The sequence below is a fragment of the Anomalospiza imberbis genome, chromosome 20 (assembly GCF_031753505.1).
Source record: "Anomalospiza imberbis isolate Cuckoo-Finch-1a 21T00152 chromosome 20, ASM3175350v1, whole genome shotgun sequence".
In the NCBI taxonomy this organism is placed as follows: domain Eukaryota; kingdom Metazoa; phylum Chordata; class Aves; order Passeriformes; family Viduidae; genus Anomalospiza; species Anomalospiza imberbis.
Genome location: NC_089700.1, coordinates 8092720 through 8105668, shown reverse-complemented (window position 1 = coordinate 8105668; position 12949 = coordinate 8092720). Strand labels below are relative to the sequence as shown.

The following is a 12949-nucleotide window of genomic DNA, read 5'->3' as shown; positions in this document are numbered from 1 at the left end:
ACAAGCACAGCAGGTTGGAGCTCTGTGCAGGCCCAAGGGAATTTGGATAAGGTTTAATGGTACTGCAATCAGAGTAAAAGCCTGAGCTGTCAGCATGGAGCACTACACTGTGCCTGGGGAAATGGGGCTGCACGGCACCCACCCAGGCTGGCAGCACGAGCAGGGGGGTGGATGGATTCTCCAGAGCTTGTACAATTCTCACCCGTCAGCCCAGAGGGTTTTCATGTCAAAACAGTGCTGCTTGTACATGGCAGCACACACTGGAAGCAAATGTCCCAGCTCCCAGTGATCCCACTGGTCAGTGGGGATAAACCTGTGCAGCATCCTGGGAGAGAGTCCCTTTTGGTCCTTGCTGGGGACATCTTTTGGCCAGCTGGGGACAGGGAACAAGGCTGAGGGCTTTTTTAGCATTGCAGAGTCTCAGCTGGGTGAGACATGGATTCCAGGGAAGTGTGGATCTCGAGTGAGACAGAGGAATACCCCGTGCTCCCCACGCCTGGGAGCTGGCAGTGTTTTCTATTTTAATTCAGTCACTAAGAAACAATGAAGGGAGCTATTTATGGGAAAGCAATGGAGCTCCAGAGGAACTGGGAGGTGAGCAGTGCTGGGGGGGGGGCTCTAATCTGTAGTTACAGCAGCAAGAGGTGTTTTAGTGAGAAGCTGAGCTCAAGAATCCCCCCTACACTCACTCCTTTTAGCCTTCACTCCCCTCTTGGAGTCAATTAACAGCAATCAGACAGGCTCCTGCCCTGGGGAGCAGCCCTTTGTGCTCATCCTTACCCTGTTTCCAAAAGCACCCAGCAGAGCCTGGGGAAGGAAGACTTTGGTTTGGAAGATAAACTGTGCAGTATTTGGTTTCAAGAGTCCACCAAATAACACAGCTGATCAATAAATGTCCTTTTAGCTGACACACCACAGTCACAGAACTTCCAGTTTTCAGTTACAATCCTTAGTCTCTGCTTAAATGTCTGCCTAGTCTCAAATTCCCAGTGTTTTCTGGAAGTCACATAACTCAGCCAGATCCCAAACCCAAGCAGCACTCAACCATAAAAGCGGGTACAGAAGATGAACAACAGGGAGAGGTTTTTAAGGAACCCACAGGGATCAATGCAGCTCAGTTCATTTATGGCATCACTTGTTTTGAAAGCTGTGGCTGATGTCACAATTTGCAAGAAGGAGATACTGTGTCACACACAGCCCTCGTCTGTGGGCTGCATTGTGGCCAGAGTTCAGGCCGTGGAAAATGTGAAAGGGACACAAAGAAACGACGGGAATGATTGGCACAAGGACTGCAACAAGACTCAACAGCCCCACTGGCACTCGGCTGGCTTTCAGGCAGCGAGGAGGGGGAGCCTCCTGTGCACAAAAGCCTATTGAAAAGGTGTTTGTCCCAAGGAGCAGTGCCAAGGCTTCCTGCAGCTGGGCTCCAGCTGACTTGGAGACCTCAGGAGAGGGGTTACCCTGATGGACTCCACTCCTCTGCAAAAAGGAGCAGCTGTGGGGGCACTCTGGGAAAAGCCACAGCCAGGACCATGGCTCAGGTCAGATGGGGAAGTTCAGATTAAAAAGAGATTTGCTTAAAGACTTAAAAGGCATCCTGGACTGTCAAAAAAGATAGTGGCAAGCAGAGCTCAGAGAAGACAAAAAAGTCAAAGGATCAAAATTTAAATTAAGAAGCCCCCCAAAACAGAAGAGGAAGCAGGAATCAGAAAGGAGGTGGGACACAAATCAGGTCACAAGCCAGCTTATCTGAATTTCAAAGCCTCAACAAGCTTTGGAAGCAGCAGGATCCAGCTTTGCCTGTTCCAGATGAAAAGCAAGTTTCCCTTTTTGGTGTAGCTGGGCACAGCACTGGGACATGGGTGAATCACAAGTTATTGCCTCTGAACCCTGAGGAGATGTGGCACTAACTTGATGTAGCTGTACGAGATAATGGCAAGAACTATGCAAAACCCAGGCAGTCCCAGGAACAGCTCCCTCCTCAAAATGCTCCTTGGAATAACTTGTAGCATCTTAGTTGCAAGTTAAATTAACAGGATTCCCTCCTCTGTGTCAGAGGAAGGGTTGAGAGTTCAACTTCTTGCTTATGAAAAGCAGCAAATGTCAGAATCAAAATGTGTTTTAGATTCCTCAGCTGGCATTTTGTAAAATGGACAGAATGGAGCAAGTGCACAACACTCAAGGAGATGCTGGAGAGCTGAGCTAGAAAAGCACAGCAAATCTTTCCTTTCAAGTTCTATCTTTCAAATGCTGGGTAAAAAAAGGTATTTATTAAAAACAAGCACCTGCTGTTCAGCACAGAGAGCCAAAGACAGAGGACAGCTTCAGGATCTTTGTGGAATGAGTTTATGCAGAAAGACAGGCCCTGAACATTGGTCTCCTCCTCCTGAAAACAGCCAGCAAGAATAGCCCTTTTCTTCTCCTCCTGTTTGTGCAGCTGTAGCCTTGCTGGCAAGAGGGGAAGGAGAATGAGCTTGAATCCTGAAAGGAAAGAAAGAAAACCAACAAAACCCAGTGAGTTCCTGAGAAAAGCAGCCTATCTCCTAGACTTGTGCATTAAGGCTGTTGCTTTGTTCCTAGATTTCGGGCTCAGATATATCATTAGCATTCCCAGCTCACTCCTTCCTCATCCTCTTTATGTGCCACGCACAAGTGGAGGGGTTTTTAATAATAAATTGCAGAAAATTTGATAGTACAACTCAAAAATACAATATCCACACAGCAGCTACCACAGCATACCTCAGCTGGGCAGAGGGTTTGAGCTGTGAGGTGAACAAAGTCCATTTTTTGTCAGCTTTGGATAGAAATTGAAACTTCCTGCCAGCTTTTGTCAATTAGCTCTGTATTTGCTGTTCTGGCAGCCCAAACAGCTCCCCTTTGCTAGAAGCAACAAATAATCACCTTGTTGAAAGATCATACAGCTGTTACCCAGGATCCTACTTAGCATTTTTGTCTTCCAATCCAAGTTTAAAAAAAAAAAAAACAAAAAACAAGGGAAAAAAACCATGCAGGGTAAATTGTCTTTCTAAAGCCAGGGAAAAACAAACTTAGGGACACTTTGTGCCTGAGCTATCCAGAGATAATGAACTCAAGGATGCTGCCCCATCCTGCCCTGCTGGCAGGTCCAGCTGCTGAGGGGAACATTCAACAACTTCTTTACCCAGGCAAGTAGAGAATTTCTCCTAAATTTAACACCTCTGGTCACAGAGACACAGAAACTCAGTTGTACCATAGAAACACTTCTAGCGTCAGTATTTATTTTTACCTTAATATACATTTATACAGGCCATAATAAAAAGGCTATTACGCAACAGTTCAGTGAGTTATTACCTAGTTCCAAGAATAATGCATGCAATTACAAAGGAGAGGTAGAAACACCGTATTAAAGACCTAAAAATACAAACATTATATAAACAAACACTTTCAAATTAACTGTTGGAATTTCATACAGATAAATAAGGTAAAAAGTACATTACTCTGTCAAAGTAAAGGAAACACATGGTTATCCCAACACTGAAACAATATTTTGATGTGTAAGCCCTGTACAACTTTGTCAAATAGTTCAGACCACTGTGTTCAAGAGGATTAAAATGATTTTGTCCTGGAGAATGGTTTATTCAAGTATTCAAGCAGTTGAGTAACAAAAAAGTCCCAAAAACAAAGTATAGGAACCATTTCCAGAGAAGCTGATCTGCCTAAATACTTTGCAAATCGCTGTCCTGATGATCTCATGGGATGCTTGAAATGACAATGCCTATAAGGCTAAATGAAGCTTCCCACCTCTCCCCCAAAATGCACACAAAATAATCCTGATTTTTCACACACTCTATATGTAGAGATTCTACATCATTTTATCAGCATCTCAAACCACAACATTATTTTCTGGTTTGTTTTTTTTTTTTTAGCTTTTTTTTTTTGCATGGTTCCTTGCAGAACCTTTCAGTTTACAGTATTTATTGTAATACTGCCCAAGAAACAAACTACAGAGAACTGTCATTACACCCCTAAAGACTGCAGGCATTAATGCACATATTGCATGCACAACAAAAGATGCAACCAAATCTATAGAAAAAACAAACAACCAGCAACTCAACATTGCTATTATTGAGAAAGTCCAGAGCAGTAGTTACTCAAGTATTAGACAAATAGGTATAAAATGGAAAGGTTCACATGAATACAAGTTTTTACACAGTTTGTTTGAAAGTCTTCTAGAAGCTACATTTGAAATTCTGAAAAGAATTTTATGTACACTGAAATGAAATTCAGCCAAGTCCATTGTGCCTTCTTTCTCTAGATTTTTTTTTTTAATATAGTTCTTCAAAAATGAATATACAGTTGCTTTAGTAAATTAGTGCAAAACAAAATATTTTGGAAGAAGATCAAATAGTATCCACATCAGCTGAAAATCCCCTGGGGATTTTGCACAGATGGAAAGAATTTCTTCCACCCCCACTTTTCCCCTGGGGTAAGAGCGTGTTTGCTATCCCTTCATATGACAACCTGAGCCATGTGTACAACAGGTGAGCTCCAGACAAGGCAGCTGAGCCCCAAAAAGCTTCAAGCAGCACTTGCACATGGTTAGGGTTTCCCAAATTCACTCAGCCACATTTTACTGAACAGCTTAAAAACTCTTGAGGGAATCTTCTGAGGGAAATGTCTTTTTTGTACCTGATGCAGAAGGATCCGCTCTCTAAAAACCTCACGAGGAAAAAGCAACAAACCCTGATCGTTCAAGTTCAAAGCGCACGTACAAGGATCAGTTTGAAATGTGAAGAGAGATTCTTTTAAATTCTGTTGCTAGGAAGGAAAAGGAGCTGCTGGATTGGTAAGGCAAGTGTACTTTTGGAATTTCTCCTCTTTGAATATGCTGCTGTTTCTTTGGTAGTCACCACAGAAATGTAAGAATCATCTTCCACATGGGGCAGAACAAGGACAACAATGAAGCTGTAGTGAAAAAAGTGCAGTATCACTGATGTGGTCCCTTATGTTCACACCATCTGGTCCTCAGGATATTCCTACTGCTCATACACAGCCACTGTGCTGTAGCAGAGTGCAGAAAGCCTTCGCTCAATGCTGGATTTATCTGCAGAGAGAGGCACACCACAGCTGATGACCAGACTTACTTTACAATGAATTAATTCCATGCAATTTTCATTGTTCAGCTGAACTTACACTTGTGTACATTTTCTATATCTGCAGGGTCTTGCAGTATTTTAGCCAGTCCCTCCAGCAGCAGGGCTGCCTTGTGGTATCGATATGTGATATCTTCAGTTTGCTGGAACATCTCATCCAGAGCTGCTGACTGCACCTGCAATCAATCAGGACATTCCGTTTCAGAAACTCCGTTAGGCAAGTAGCACCATGAAAAATTCAGAATTAATCACCCAGAATTGTCATTAAGAAACTATTTTCAGCTTTGATTTAGCTGATGTGGTGTTGTAACTAAGATAACAAAATGAAGGTGGAACTAGGTGATAGTTAAGGTCCCTTCCAAACCATCCTGTGATTCTGAGAGGACACAGCACCTGTACTGTGACAATGTTCTGCACAAAAAAAAAAAAAAATCTATAAAAGCACTTTCATATGAATAAATATGCTCATTCTTACACCTGCATTCTCTTGTAAAGAAACAAATTAACTGTGCACAACAACACCATTATCAGGGTTAAGCACAACATTTGCCAGAATCTTTTGCGTGACACAAGAATTCCCTCTCATCACTAAAGCAGTTAACTTTCCTTTGTGGCCACTGACAATAACAATTCTATTTTCTGGTTATGTAGAAGAGATCTGTGAGAGAAGGCAGTAATTCCTAAAGTTCAGGGAAGAGGAGGGACTCACCATTTCCACAGCACAGTTGTAGATGAGTTTCTCTGCAGTTACACTGTTGATTTCATCAATGAACCTTTGCTTGTCCGAAAAGAAACGATTCAACTTTTCTGTCAATTTTTTGCACATTCCAATACAGAATTTGTATCTCTCGTTGAGGCTTTTCACAACTGGGAGAAAGGCAAGAAGAAATTGAAAAAAAAAAGCCAAACAAAACCCAAACAACTCAGCCTAAGTTTAGCTTTGCAAAGTAAACTTGTTTGAACTTGTAGTTTTAGTGTTTATTTACTCCACCACTTCAATTACTTGAGTATCTATCAAATAATTTCCATTTCAAGTTAATAAATACCCATTTCCTAACTGTTTCTGGCTGTTTACTATGAGAGTTGTGCAATTCTACATATCTACAGTTCTCCTGCAGAGAAGAAATACAAAACAAATGTTGCAACTTCAACTTTCTGGGTGTTGTATCAGCAAAGAAAATTCACAAGCAAAGCAAATTAGATGATGTTGCATCTACCTTGCTTAACAGCAGTGGATGGGTTCAGTTTGCCAGATTTGACCTGTGCTTTGGCAAGATGCAGAGAAGATGCCAGTAACTGGGCAGCTTTCATATACAACACCAGCTGCTCCACTTGCCTAGGGAGAAGAGGGGAAAAGAAGTAATTTATGCATCAAAATACCTTTTTTGAATGCATTCAAGACAGGGGCAGACACCACTTTTGAATAACAACACCCCACAGGACCCAGCAACAGCAGAAAATGAAGAGAGGTATTTAAAATGCAGCTCCACCCCTCCCTTCCCTTCCCAAGCACTCTGTCATGGGGTGAGAGGACATCTGCTCATTTAGGAGCTGCAGCAGCAAAGACAAACTGCTTTAAATGCAGACATTTGAAAAAGGAGCACTTATTTGTGGGGACTTTCTGCCCGAGGTCAGTGTCTCACCACAAGTGACAGGGTGTACTTTTCATTTCCTATCCCCCTGGAATCCTCAGTTGTGAAAGGCAAACACTTTACAGGGGTTTTCTGTTGGGTCTTTATTGCTTCAGGAAGAAGGCAGGAAGCAGAACTGGCCTTTCTGACCACTTCAGATTTCTCATATTTCTCCTTGGTTTTGATTTGGTATTAGGGCTGATTGACTGTTTTTTTCCAGTGGAACCAAATTTGGACACTTCTTCTCCCCTCCCAACCTCCACCTCAGGGCTTCAGTCAACAGGAAGGGATGAGATCTGCCAGAAGCTGGTACACAAATTTCCATGCTCAGAAATGCACTGCTGTACCTCAAGCCTGCACTCAACACTTTCTCCAGAAAAGTGGCAGACCAGAAAAAAAAAAAAAAAACAACTTTTGTCTTTGCTCTTTCTGATCTGTCTTCAGCTGTTAAAAAAATAATTCCTATAAAGATTCTCTACAGGAAAACAATCACTCCCAGCAAAAAGTGTAGAGTTTCAATCAATTTTTGACGTGTTGGATCTTCACTAATTCTCTATTTGACTGCGTACTCACCCCCATTCTTTGCTGAGCTGGCTGATCTGATCCACAACGATGCTCTCCTGGATCTGGTACAGTGACACAGCAGAAGTGCACAGGTCTGGGTTTCCTCCTCTCACTGCTGTCAGATCCAGAACACACTCTGTAAATGTCAGCATCATGTTTAGGTGACGCAGTGTGTCTGTGTGCTCTCTCTGTCAGAGGGAAAGATGACAGCAATTTAACCACTCCAAGCCATCAGCCACATTTAAAACTCTTGTTAATAATTTAAAGATTTCTTGCTATGTCAGTTCTGTGCAGGAATCACATTGTGGTAGAGGCAAATGGGCCCAACCGGATCTGAACTTGTTCTCTTCTCTGTTAATTAATTCAAGATATTGTAGCTTATACTTAAGAGTCTTTCAACAAAGCCCAAGGAATTGGTACATGGAGTTCTGTGTTGAAACCTGAGGAACTAAAGGAATCACAAGTGGGACAATATACTTATTTTATTATCAGCAACACAAAAGTATGCTTGGCACTTGTGTGAGGAGCCAGGAGGAACATTTGGCTTTTATGATGTAATAGACTTAATACCTACAAACTACCTTATCTGCCTCACTCTGATTCACACTTGGTTCTGGAATTAAATTGTGTTAAAAGGTGGCTGTTACCAAAGTTTACACTTCAGACTAAAAACTTCAGCTGGAGCGAACAACTCTCTGCTGCTCTGTCAGTAAAACACACAGTACACATGCAGAGTTTCTCCTCAAAACGAAGCCTTCAAAACTAATCAAACATATCTTAGCAATGTTTATAATATTTTCACTAATAATACAAGTCTAAATACATTTAAAATTCTATCTGTGGGAAGAATACAGTGTACTGTTAAGCATTCATGTTATAAGAGATATTCAATACCCAAACACCTTCCAGCAAGATGTGAATGAGAAAACAGAACAGCAATCTGTCTTGAGAAAATTACACTCCAAGAATAGCATTCTGGTGAAAGACCACCCCAATATGTGTTTTTAAAGTGTCACTCCCCCACACATCTTAAAAAAATATAGGACAGTCTTCCCACAAGTAGGATTGAACGTCATTCCTTGGCTGTGAAGAAGCAATGAAATGCCCAGAGGGGCTTTGTTACTGTCAGCACCCACGTCCACTGGCATTAATAGAGGCCTCTCTGGGAGGCTCTGGTGGACAAAAGCAGTCATGTTCCTCTGGTTACCTATTCAAACATATGAAATGCCAGCAAAAACTACCAAAGAGAAACTGGCAACTACTGATAGAGCAATATTTTCAAGATCATAAAAAAAAACCAACACATGAGACAGCACAAAGGAAACTACAAAGCACACGGAGCAATCCTGCTTTTATCACATCTGTTCCACCAACATCACACATTAGAAAACATGAAATGATTGTTTCTATACCTCCATTAAAGTTTCCTCAGGCAATTCAGGAGCTTCAAAAGTGATAAAGCCCTCTAGGCTGGGAGGGGAAGTACCATAAGGGATGTACTTCAGACTCGGAGCTGCCTCGGCCCCCGGAGGAGAGGAGCCCATATAAATCCCAGGAGGAGAGCCCATATAAACACGGCCACTAGTGGAGCACAGAGACCCTCCAGAGCTGTTTGATCCCACTACAAGAGAAATAACACACACATTCAGTCTGATTCAGCACTGGGTGACAGCAAGTGACACATGAGGAGCCAGCACAGAGACCCCATGGAAGGCTCTCCTCACTGCTCCTTGCATGGCTCTGTAGGGAGTGCAGAGGATCAACTGTAACAACAGTGACAATTCCTAACAGCTCTGGGATTCATGGCTGACAAGGACTTCTTCAGCTTGTGCTGTGGTTCACACTGCCCACCTGAAGCCCTCAACCTTGAGGTCTTTGATACTTGGCAGCACAGCTGACTCTTGCCAAAACGCAGGCAGCTCCCACCCCTGGTGTGCTGCTTCTGGGACGATGCATGGCAGCAGGCAAAAATCAGAATTCTGACTTTTCTTCTCCACCTTTGCCATAGAGATCACACTCCCAGTGAGGGAGTAAAGCTGGGTACACAGGAGGTTACTCACTGCTGGATTGTAAATCTGTGCCTCTGACCCTCTTTAGGGGGGGAAAGGCAGAAACCATGTGATATTAATCTCTACTTTCCAGAGCACTTTTACTGTAGGCCAGGTGCAAGGCAGCAATCAGGCCCCAGAAGTGGACAAGTCCAAATGCTGCCTTTGAGAAATGTCCACACAACTGCCAGGAAAGTCTTACCTGAGGTGGTTCTGGTTCTGAGGACCATGTGGGTGCAGGTGGGAGGGGTGGCACTGCTTGGAGGGGACCCCACAGTGAACATGACAGCCCGAGAACTTGCCCCACTTGCCATGGATGGAGTTGCCAGTGCAATTCCATAGGTTCCTGCTGGAGCTGGGAGACAACATTTCAGCAAGTCAGTCTCTATTCCATATAATCACACCAAGAAGTAATTATATGCAGCAAATTGGAGCACTGCAACACAATGTGCTTTGATGCAGATCCAAGCCCTGGACTAGTCAGAGGTTCTCACAGGAAATAAAAGCAGCTGAGTGGACACCCTTGGTGAGACACAGACAGTCAAGGTGCAGCTCAATGTGTATTTTTACTTTCAATATCTCAGTGTTCTACTCTCACCCAGAAAAGAGCAACAAAGACTCCCCGAGAGCCTGAAGATGTCAGTTTTGCAGCAAAAGATACAGCAGAACAATTCTAAAGGCAGATCATGACAGGTCTGGAGGCTAAAGACCAGCCCTGTCTGCAGAACTTCTTCCACCTGCTCAGAAGGGAGAACTTCTGGTGGCAAGGGACAAGCTCAGGGAGTAGAAGAAAAAAACCCAACCAAACACCCAGAGTTATATAAATTTGCTTTCATATGAAATTAAGGTGGAAAATGAAAAGCCACAAATGCTAAATTAAAAATCAAACCAGAAAATCCCAAACCCCTCCAGCCAGCACATGCAGTCAAGATATTTCTGTGTTTAGCACAGAAATAAGTATTTTCCTGTCTCAGTTATTTTTAAAGCTCTGCTAAAGAAACGGAACAGATCCCCTTAAATGTTAAAAAAAGCCTTCTGTGCTGAGGCTAAAAATTGTCAGAACCAGTTCTCCAAGTTGGAAGCAGAACTGTGATCCAGCTGGCATTCATAAAAAACCCAGGCACAGTGAAACAGCTTGGATGTATCACTCTGGTCCTTACCTGTATCCATTGGCCTCTCTGTGTTGAGACTGTCTGTACTGCCTTGGTATAACTGGCCCCCAAGGGTGGTCTTTACCTGTTGATCTGACAGCTTCCCTGTACTAACAGACCTAGACAGGAAAACATATGAATTCCACCCCCCCCAAAAAAAAGGTTATTCAGGAATATCATCCAACTTGCAACTAAGGATAACTAAGATTCTTGGTATTTACTACAGAGGATTTTTCAACAAAAATAGAAAAACTATTGAAATCTTGCTTGTTAACATGGATCTTCTAAAATAGAGCAAACCATAAAAATAGAGAGACCTTTTTCTCTTGAAAAATTTATATTGCAAATTTTGTCATAGAGATTTTTAAGCAAAAACTGAACAGGCTTTACAGAGGCAATGAAATTCCAGATTCAGTTAATCAAAACAAAAGGGAACTAGACAGTAACACAAAGTGCTCCAGGAAGTCCCTGCTATATTTATAGCCAGTACAAAATGTTTCTGTTGCACACACCAAAGCTCAGCATCCCCTCACAGCTTTTTTACCCTCTGAGAGTTGCTGTGCGCAGTTCTGCTGCCCAGCTGCCTCCCCCAGGGATGCCAAGTTTCTCCTAAAGCAAATGGGAAAGCTCTAAGTTATCACTTAAACAGAGGGCTTTGGGGAAATATCTCTTGTAAACACCTCACCTACTCAAAGATGTTCCTTCCTCTTTCAAAATTAGGCCTGAAATTTGATGAAATGTTCTGTTCCAGTGCCTACCTGCCAAAGGTAGTTTTGCTGTGCTGTTCTCCTGCCTGTTTGTCAGCTGCCTGGCCGGAGTGGAAGTGTGTGAAGTCCCTTGGGTCAGTGATATCTTTAGGCTGCAGCGGGGTTTCAGCCAAGCCCTGGCGATTTGCCAGGGCCAGCAAGTTGGAGGACGCTTGAGTTTTAGGTATTTTGAAAGGAGCTGTTGCCTTTAAGAATCAAGAGCAAGAACACACACACACACACAAAAAAAAATCAAAGTTAGAACCCCAAAATATTCTTGGTTTCAGGCACTGTGTTCCTGAGAATTGCAAATTTAACAAACCTTAGTGGGAGAGCCGATGATTGTTGGCAGTGGGGTTTTGAAGAGCCAGTCTGAGCTCCTGGGTGAGGATCCCATGTGCTTGGTAGGGGATGTTCCCAGGCTACCTGGCCTGCTTGGCTGTGGAGAATGGCTGTATCCGTACCCAGCATAGGATGGGCAAACTGGGTCTGAATGCTGCTTTCTGAGCTTCTGCTTGTTTTGATAGATATCTGTGAGAGTAGGAGCACTCTGCAACCTCGCTCCCATCAAAAGTGACTGTGGAGACTGAGATGGTGGTATAGGAGAACCTGTGGAGATGACAAGCAATAAGGTAAAATTCTATTTGCAGTGCTTGCAAAATATATTGATAAAGGCCAAAATTCCAGAGAACACCATTAAACTGCAAATATTGAGATGTGTTTGATCATTAGCTCACTAGATAGCAAGGAGAATGGATTTGGCCCACGGATTATTTGAACTATTGCTACACCACACTGATGAGACCTCCAAGCTGCCAAATAGGCACAATTTCAGGCTGACAGCTGTCCTGGCAGCTGCAGTACATCTGGCAACCTGCACCAAGACAAATAAAGTGGTTGGATTCAGCAGGAATGGCATAACCAGCACTGAAATCCCAAGCTGAATAGAGGTTCTCAAGGCCTGGGATGATCTTCTTGCAAACAAGAGCATGAATGGGACATTGCACGTTAATGACTTGTTTTGTGTGTAATGGCTTCATTTACAGACAAAGGCAGCTCATGTTCCTGCAAGAAAACTAGGAACTAAAAAGAACCAAATTATTCAGATGGAACAGTTTGGGGACATGACTTTGAGTAGTTGTTTACTCTTTAGTCTGTCAGACTGAATCTTTTTTCAAAAGCTGACAGAGGAAGTCCACACTTCGGTAGGAGTGCAGTCTCTCCTAAAGCAAATGGGAGAGCTTTAAGCTATCATTTAAACAGAGGGCTTTGGGGAAATAACTATAAACACCTCACCTACTCAAAGTGCCCCTCCTCTTTCAAAATTAGGCCTGAAATTTGATGAAGTGTTCTGTTCCCGGTGTATGTTTTTATGTCTCACGATAAGGAACTGTGCAAAGTTACAAACAGTACATCAGACTTCAGCATTATGGTCATAAGCTTCCCAGAGAAAATGCCTGCCTGTAACCTCCAAGAACTGACACTGAAGTGAGTTTCACTCATGTTTTAATAAAATAAAAAAAAAAAAAAAGAAAGAGGGAAAAACTGAACCATACAACTAGAGAAGGTTTTTAAAAGATGGCCATGAGAATCTTCTGAGAGAGGCTTCATGTCATAAAGGTCTGCTCAAAAAAACCACCCCAAACTTCTTGCAGTTTGCTCAGTAAAGTGCCCAGC

At 42.8% G+C, this 12949-nt stretch overlaps 1 protein-coding gene across 1 annotated transcript in view; it reads right to left on the bottom strand.

Moving 5' to 3' along the window:
- Nucleotides 1-3223: 3223 nt before the first annotated feature.
- ULK2 (unc-51 like autophagy activating kinase 2) overlaps nt 3224-12949 on the bottom strand; it is a 36673-nt gene continuing 26947 nt past the window's right edge. The window contains exons 19-28 of the mRNA XM_068210599.1: nt 11595-11881; nt 11285-11478; nt 10536-10645; nt 9578-9730; nt 8740-8948; nt 7337-7515; nt 6350-6468; nt 5842-5999; nt 5173-5308; nt 3224-5083 (exon numbers count right to left, since the gene is read on the bottom strand). Coding sequence (XP_068066700.1) covers nt 5016-5083; nt 5173-5308; nt 5842-5999; nt 6350-6468; nt 7337-7515; nt 8740-8948; nt 9578-9730; nt 10536-10645; nt 11285-11478; nt 11595-11881 — 1613 coding nt within the window. The 3' untranslated portion in view covers nt 3224-5015. The remainder of the gene's footprint in view (nt 5084-5172; nt 5309-5841; nt 6000-6349; nt 6469-7336; nt 7516-8739; nt 8949-9577; nt 9731-10535; nt 10646-11284; nt 11479-11594; nt 11882-12949) is intronic.